Source organism: Macadamia integrifolia, chromosome 10, assembly GCF_013358625.1.
Source record: "Macadamia integrifolia cultivar HAES 741 chromosome 10, SCU_Mint_v3, whole genome shotgun sequence".
In the NCBI taxonomy this organism is placed as follows: Eukaryota; Viridiplantae; Streptophyta; class Magnoliopsida; order Proteales; family Proteaceae; genus Macadamia; species Macadamia integrifolia.
The window spans coordinates 879,382-887,691 of record NC_056566.1 but is presented as its reverse complement, the minus strand read 5'-3'; the positions used below and the strand labels follow the sequence as shown (position 1 = coordinate 887,691).

The window sequence follows — 8,310 nt, the reverse complement described above, 5'->3', positions numbered from 1 at the left end:
TCGACCGGCTGGAAGCCCCGGTCCATCGGAACTGTCCGAGACCATAGCCGATCGACCGATAGAAAGTTTTGATCGACCGGTGCTTCCCAGAAAAACTCCAACGGCTAGTTTTTGACCTCAACGGCTCTTTCCGGTCGATCGGCTACCGATGGCGGTCGACCGGTGGTCCCAGAATACGTCCGTTAGAGCTTGATTTTCTGCCTAAAATGCTTCACTAAGTTCACCTATAAATACCCAAACCGCTCTTAATTAAATATATATTAAGAAAGAGCTTTAAGAGCATTATTGCAAGCATTTAAGAGTTATTAAGATTTGTATATTCTACTTGAGTTGTTCGATTACACCAATCCCAACAAAAATGCTCAAGTCTCAATCAAAGTCCTCCACTCTCTCCTGTGCAAGTCAAAGCCATAAGAGAGGATTTTACACAAGGTGCATCATTCATCTCTCATTCTCATCATTTGCACCACACTTGAGGTATTCCTCCTATTCCACTATTTCCTATTTATTTCTGTTTTTACAATTCTAAACTGTATTTAGGATTGTAAGGATTCTCTTATCCTAAAAAGAGAAAGGTGTCTCTCTACCTCCAAAAGAGATTGTAAAGGCACCTCTCTGCCTATAAAGGGGATTTGTAAAGATACTCTTATCCGTGAAAAAGATTGTAAATGTTTTCTTCCCTACCTACCGTATTGAAAGGGAAAACTAGTGGAATACCTTACAAGAGGATTCTTGTAGGGAGTGGACTAGACTCGGATTGAGTCGAACCACTATAAATCTTGTGTTTTGTGATTGTACTTGTTTTATTTATTCCGCATTGTTTTAACTTGCAGTCACATTTGTGACCAATACATCGAAAAGAGTTAAATTCCACTAGTATAACCTATTCACCCCCCCCCCTTTAGCTTATTTCACCCTCTTCAAGGATATCAGAGACAAAACCTCAAATCTCATTCAAGGTTGAATGAGAAGCTTCTCTCTCCTGCACGTAAGGAAGTCATGTTGCGATCAGTGGCCTTCTCTATGTTTAGTCATGCCTCCTCTCATTTCAAATTACCCCAATTTTATCATGATTTTATTCGGAAAGCTGCAACTAAATTCTTTTGGGGTCAAGGTGAAAAAGAATCAAAGATACCTTGGATTTCATGGATATGCTGTTCTAAACTGAAAGGCGGGCTGGGATTTAAACATCCAAAACTTCAGAACTCTGCTCTTCTTGCCAAAGTTGCATGGAATATTTGGAGGGAGCCAAGGTCTTGGTGGGCAAGCCACTTGAAAGCTATATACTTTCCACATTCTAACTTCCTGGAGGCTAGGCTCGGCCATCGCCCCTCCTGGGCTTGGCGGCGTATCATTCATGGTCGACCAATCCTACTGGATATATGGATTATTGGGGATGGAACTAAAGTGCATATTTGGAATGACAATTGGATTCCTTCATTAAAGAATTTTAAAGTCCACCATGCTGCCCTACCTGGATGCCCCACATACGGGTATCTAATATCATTGATGCTGCAACAATGGTTTTCCATTCAGATGTTGAGTCTATTAGGAAAATTAAGCTCAGCGTACACCACCGAGAGGATCGGTAGGTTTGGGGAGTATCAAGGAATGGCACTTTTCTGTAACATTTGCATATCGTCTCCTTTCCAACCAACCCCAAGAATTATATGCTAACAGGACATCTTCTAGGAGTACAAATAAGTCTCTCATTCCAGAGCAAGTTTGGAAACTAATATGGAACTGTGACACCCTTCCTAAGATACGTTCTTTTCTTTAGAGAATGTGCGCGAATGGACTTGCTTCTGTTGAAAATTTCTATTGATGGAACGAAATTTCTGTAGATTGAGCATAAGTCCGTATGCTAGAGCAACTTGGTTTGGTTCGCCTCTCTCGCACAGAATTTCTATAGATGACACCACTCCCATTCATTCTTGTATCCAACAATGGGGCTCTATTCACAATCAAGACAAACTTTATTTAAAATTGTTTCAGAAAATGGGGCTCCATCCAAGAGGATGATCCATCGTATCTATTAAAGAAATAATTGAATATCGAAAACAAGGAGATTATTAAGAAAGAGAAATTATTGCATATGATTCAGAGACTGTTTACCCAACATCTTTATTGATCAATCATGGTTTATGAATGTATCATCACTAGATGATTGGGCACAACCTTGTTCCTTTTTTAGATTACATTTTGCTTCTCTAGCACATCTGATACAAAGAGGTCACAAAAAACACTTGTGAAGCTACATCTCAACCATTTCTGGACTTCATGTTCATTCATAGAGGTACGGCATGTGGTCCACCCAACAACCAATTACTCTATTATTCGGGTAACAATACCTACAGCAATAGTTCTTCCTGAAGCTCGTAGGAAAACCCTACCAAGAGCTCGACAATCGGAGAACTCTCTTATACAAACTGCTTCTCCCAGAACCACCTGAAATTAGGGAACAAAGAAAGACACAAAGCCTTGAGTTAATTTCCTTTCTTTCTTTTATAACCACTTTGAGAGGGAAACAGAAATCGGGGCAGTGAAAAACAGATTAGGTCCAGTAGGGAACTTAAAAGTGGAGCAAATTACAGCACTGTGCTACATGTATTTAGTCATATATACTTTCTCCCATTAGCAAAACAACAAATCAGCAGAAGTAAAGGCAGCTCCTGTTATGTTATACAATACCAGCAGGCACTCAAGCAAACAAACCCATGAAACTCAAAGTAGAAGTCCATAAAACCAACGTAGCCTTAAACATTTCCAAGTGACTTGATCTACTTCTGTCCAAAACTCTTTTAATTTCAAGAGGGCTTCCCATCATGGTTTTTTAAGTATTGACATATTGAATGACCTCCCCAAATCCCATGACCATAGTATAAGTACTCTACCATTCCTTCTTCCCACATGGTTCAAGACCCAACCATCATGGCATAACCTGACAAAAAATTTCCCTTCTTACAGAGGTGGATTGCCAAAAACATACTGCCTCCTGAGGTGTCACCTAAACAAGTCGCATTTATTCTATAGAGTCCAAGAAAGTGAACCCATATTAGAAAAAAAAAGCAGAACATATGTGTTGTAACAATGGGTTTTATGGAAAGTGTCAATTACCAAATGGACCCTAAGGGGTTTAATGGTCTTTGTAATTCTCTAAAACCTCCTCCCCATTATTATAAATAAAGAGGGCTGGTGTCATATTAGACACAAGTAATTACCCCATTTAACATGGTATCAGAGCTCTAGGATCTGAAACCCTAAGGGCTCTCCCTCTTCTCCATCTCTTTGCCTATTTCTCATCTCTCTCTCTCTCTCTCTTTCTCTCTCTCTCTCCCAGTGCCTCCATCTCTCTTCATCTGCTTCTCTCTCGTGGTGGGAGCTTCTTAAACCACCCATCCTTCCCCTGGGCTCTCAGACTCTTTTTTACAACGATTTGAGAGACCCAAAACAAATTTTTTTTTAATATCATTTTTTAGGGTTTTCTCCCTAAGATCACTTTTTCATTGCCGGGATGCTTTTTCCCCGCTCGATGCTCCGATCGTCTTGATATTTGTTACGATTGGTGCCTCTTATCATTGTGGTGGTATGTACCTATCACTTTTTCGTTCGAGATCTATGTTCTAGAGCTATCCTCAAAATCGTTTTCTTAGGGTTTTACCCTTTATCAATTTTTGGGTTTTCTAACTTTTTCTGGTTATTTTGGTGCTTTCTCTATCTCCGGCTAGTGTCTCTTCTATTTGCACAACCCCCTTGAGTAGCAACCATGTCTACGATCTCATCTACTTCTACTGGCGGAGACACATGGCTCTTCCTATCTTTCCTCTTTGTGTTATCAAGCTTGATGGCACAAACTACCTTCTGTGGTCACGCTCAATCTGCATCTCCATCAAGTCCCGTGGCTATTACGGGTACTTCACTGGAACCACGAAGCGTCCGACCATCGGTACTGAGATTGACAAGTGGAAGTGTGCCAACTCTCTGGTTATAGCCTTCCTTAACTCCATGTTGTCACAAATTTCGCGTGGCTATCTCCTCCTTGACTCCGCTGCGAAGATCTGGAAGTCTATCCAAGATATATATTCCCAGGCAGGGAATGGTGCTCAGGTCTTTGAGCTTCGCTAGAAGGTTTGTGATTTGAGGCAGAGAGGGCTCACTCTATCACAGTACTACTATGAGTTACGGTCACTATGGACTGAGTTGGATTTCCATGAGGAGTATACTCCTTCCACCGCTGAAGATGTCACCAAGTTTCAAAAGCGAGAGGACAAAATCAGGATCTATGACTTTCTGGCAGGTTTGAATGTGGAGTTTGATCAGTTGCGGTCCCAGGTTTTGAGTTGTGACCCCTTTCCTACCTTGGATCAAGCCTATGCTGTGATCCAACTTGAGGACAGTCGACATACCATTATGTTTCCACAGCAAGCTGCCACTCCTACTGAGAGATCTGCACTTGTTTCTAGCACTCAGTCCATTAATGCAACCCCATAGTCTGGTGGCTCCTCTACTAGGACTCCAGTGAAGTGTGATTACTGTGGGAAGGAGCATCACACCAAGGAGCACTGCTGGAAGCTTCATGGTCGTCCTGCTGATACATCTGGAAAAGGGCGAGGGAAGGGTCGTGCCGATACTTTTGGGCAGGCCAACCATACTGAGAGCCCTAACTCTGACTCTACTCTTAGCTCCTCAGTAGCCTCACTACTGTTTGACGAGTTTACTACCCTCCGGAGCCTCTTGACACATCCAGACTCCCCTGCACCTGCCATTGCGAGCTCTGCCCATTCCACCCCTTCTAGGTCGGGTATCTCCTTTTGTGGCCATACTATGTCTATCCCTTCTACCCCTTGGATTATAGACTCTGTGGCTTCTGATCATATGATAGGCCGCTTGTCTCTTTTTTCACAGTACACTACTTGTCCTGGTACTGGTAAGGTCAAATTGGCTAATAAGACTTATTCCACTATTCTGAGGAAGGACTCTGTTGGCTGTACCCCCTTTATCCCTTTCTACTGTATTGCATGTTCCTTCTTTTCCCACTAACCTTTTGTCCATTAGTAGTCTTACTTCCAGTCTTAATTGCAAAGTCACATTTTTCCTGTCTCATTGTGTTTTTTAGGATTTGGTGACACGGGCAACGATTGGCTTTGGTAGGGTACATAGTGGTTTGTATCTGCTTGATGATGACTCCGCATTGGTCTCTGGTCAGGCTCTTCAGACATCTTGTACGTCACCGCCCATCTCTGAGTTACTGCAGTGGAATCGTCGGTTGGGACATCCCCCTTTGGGAACTTTAGCTAGAGTTTTTCCTTTAAAAATTGTAATTCGAGTAAGTTTTTTTGTGAGGCATGTGTTTTGGCCAAACAAACTTGAATCAATTCAGTGTCACTCATTTTTCATCGATACATTATGATATTTGGGGTCCATCCTGCTATGTGTCTGTCAATGGTTATCGGTGGTTTCTCTTTTATTGATTGTCATTCTCGGACTACTTGGGTTTATATGATGCAAACCAAGGGCGAGACCTTCTATTGCTTTTAGCAGTTTCACCGCATGGTTCAGACTCAATTCGGTGCTACCATTAAGATAATTCGAAGCGACAATGGCCGGAAATACTTTGAAGGGTCCTTTCAAGCTTACCTTTCCGATCATGGAATGATTCATTAGACTAGTTGTGTGGATACTCCGGCTCAGAATGGGGTTGCACCTTTGTGAGGTAGCACGCTCTCTTGTGTTTGAGATGTATGTTCCTCCCCAGTACTGGAGCGATGCAATTCTCACTATTGCCTTTCTTACCAACCGAATGCCTTCTCAGCTCCTTGCCTTCCGCTCCCCTCTATATCTTCTCCAAGGTTTCGCTGCTTTTCCTGTTCGTCTTAAGGTATTCGATAGTGTTTGTTATGCTCGCGATCATCATCCTCATGAAAAGTTTGATCCTTATGGTCTTCGATGCATTTTTCTGGGTTATGCTCCTACTCAGAAAGGCTATCAATGTTTTCATCCTCCTACTAGGCATTGGTTTGTGACCATGGATTGTTGTCTTTCACGAATCTATGTCATACTACACTGCAACACCTCTTCAGGGAGAGTCTCCTTCCATTGTGGAAGATGTGCCGCCGTCGCTTGAAATTGTTATCCCTGATAGTATCCCGTTTCAGGGGGAGAGTGACACTCCTACTTCTCCTCCTGTGCCTCGGCCAGAGATACATGTGTATAGTTGCAGAGAACAGACTCAGACATCATCTACCTTACCATGCCAGTCGTCTCCTCTCGAGCTTGATCTTGTCCCTATGGACCCTGGTTATTCTCTTTCTCCTTCAGTTGATCAGTCTCTTGAGTTGCCTATTGCTGTTCGTAAAGACATTAGGTCTTATACTTTACCTCCTATTGCTAAAATTGTTTCTTATGACTCACTCTCTCCTTCTGACTATAGTTTTGTGTCTTCTCTTTTCTCTGTGTCCATTCCTTATACCTGGCAGGAAGCAAGTGCAAACTCACAATGGCACGCAGCTATGGTTGAAGAGATGCAGGCTCTGAAGAAAAATGACACATGGGATGTGGTGTGTCTTCCCTCCCAAAAGAAGACAGTTGGGTGCAAATGGGTCTTCACAGTAAAATAGAAGGCTGATGGTACAATGGATCGGTACAAGGCCAGACTTATTGCTAAAGGCTTCACACAGACTTATGGGATTGACTACCAGGAGACTTTTGCTCCAGTTGCTAAGGTGAACACAATTCATGTTATCTTGGCTTGTGTTGCCAACTTAGATTGGGATCTCCAGCAGTTAGATGTGAAGAATTCCCTCCTTCATGGGGAACTTAAGGAAGTGTATATGGACATTCCTCCTGGGTTCACTTGCTCCAAAGCCCAATGGAAGGTATGCAAGTTAAAGCGTGCTCTGTATGGGCTAAAGCAATCCCCTCGTGCTTGTTTCGGACGTTTACATAAGGCTATGGTTGCTACAGGTTACTCTCAAAGCAATGCCGACCACACTCTGTTCATCAAGAGATCTGGTGGGAAGATTGCTATCCTAATAGTCTATGTAGATGAGATGATATTGTTGTTACTGGTGATGATCTGGCAAAAATCTCTCGCCTCAAGAGATACTTGAGTGAGGAATTCGAGATCAAAGACCTAAGACAACTTCGTTACTTCCTCGACATTGAAGTTGCTAGGTCTTCTCGTGGGATCTACTTGTCTCAGCAGAAGTATGTGCTTGATCTTCTCTCTGAAACAGGCATGTTGGGGTGTAAGCCGGCAGACACTCCTATTGAAGCTAATGGTCACCTGAGTCGTAAGAAAGGTGATCTGGTAAATAAGGGGAGATAACAGAGATTAGTGGGGCAGTTGATCCATCTCTCATACACACCTTCATATAGCATTTTCCGTCAGTCTGGTTAATCAGTACATACATGATCCCTACTCAACTCACATGGAAGTTGTGCTGCGTATTCTCTGGTACTTGCAATCTGCCCCAGGACGTGGCATCCTTTTTCTCCTCATCATCACCTTAGGGTGGAGGCCTTTACAGATGCAGATTGGGCAGGTTCCCCTGATGACCGCAGGTCTATTACTGGTTATTGCACCTTTGTTGGTGGTAACCTTGTTACATGGCGTAGCAAGAAGCAAGTCGTGGTTACCCATTCAAGTGCTAAAGCAGAATTCCGTGCTATGGCACATGGCACTTGTGAGCTCCTATGGCTTCATGGTCTTCTCACTGATTTGAATGTTCCTACTACCCTTCCTATGAAGCTCTTTTGTGACAGCAAATCTGCCATTAGCATTGCTCACAACCCTGTCCAGCATGATCAAACCAAGCATGCGGAGATCGATCGACACTTCATCAAAGAGAAGCTAGATATGGGCCTTATCACTGTGCCTTTTGTTCCTAATAATGAACAATTGGCTGATGTATTTACTGAAGGTCTTAGTAGTAAGTTGTTTCATTCTATTATCTGCAAGTTGGGCATATGTGATATTTATGCACCAACTTAAGAGGGAGTGTTGTGGGTTTTAGGGAAAGTGTCAGTTACCAAACGGACCCTAAGGGGTTTAATGGTCTTTGTAATTCTCTAGAACCTTCTCTCCATTGTTATAAATAAAGAGGGTTGGTGTCATATTAGACACAAGTCATTACCCCATTCAACAATATGAAACGAAGGTATGCATATTCCAATACAAATTGAATCCTACTTGGGAAAATGTTTTGAGTTTCTTCCTCATGATGCTCTCTTCTTGCTATCGTATCTCTATAAGGAAGGAAAAGAGAAGTGGAAAAGAAAAAAAAAAAAGGATGGGGTGGGGGGGGGGGG

At 42.6% G+C, this 8,310-nt stretch overlaps 1 protein-coding gene across 9 annotated transcripts in view; it reads right to left on the bottom strand.

The window, feature by feature from the left end:
- Positions 1-2,096: 2,096 nt before the first annotated feature.
- The window catches only part of LOC122091865 (elongation factor 1-alpha), a 93,376-nt gene continuing 87,162 nt past the window's right edge, over positions 2,097-8,310 (bottom strand). For 8 of the 9 annotated variants that reach the window (XM_042662058.1, XM_042662061.1, XM_042662064.1 and 5 more), the window contains one exon: positions 2,097-2,448. In XM_042662058.1, coding sequence (XP_042517992.1) covers positions 2,326-2,448 — 123 coding nt within the window. In that variant the 3' untranslated portion in view covers positions 2,097-2,325. The remainder of the gene's footprint in view (positions 2,449-8,310) is intronic. The other variant, XR_006144053.1, reaches the window with a different exon arrangement.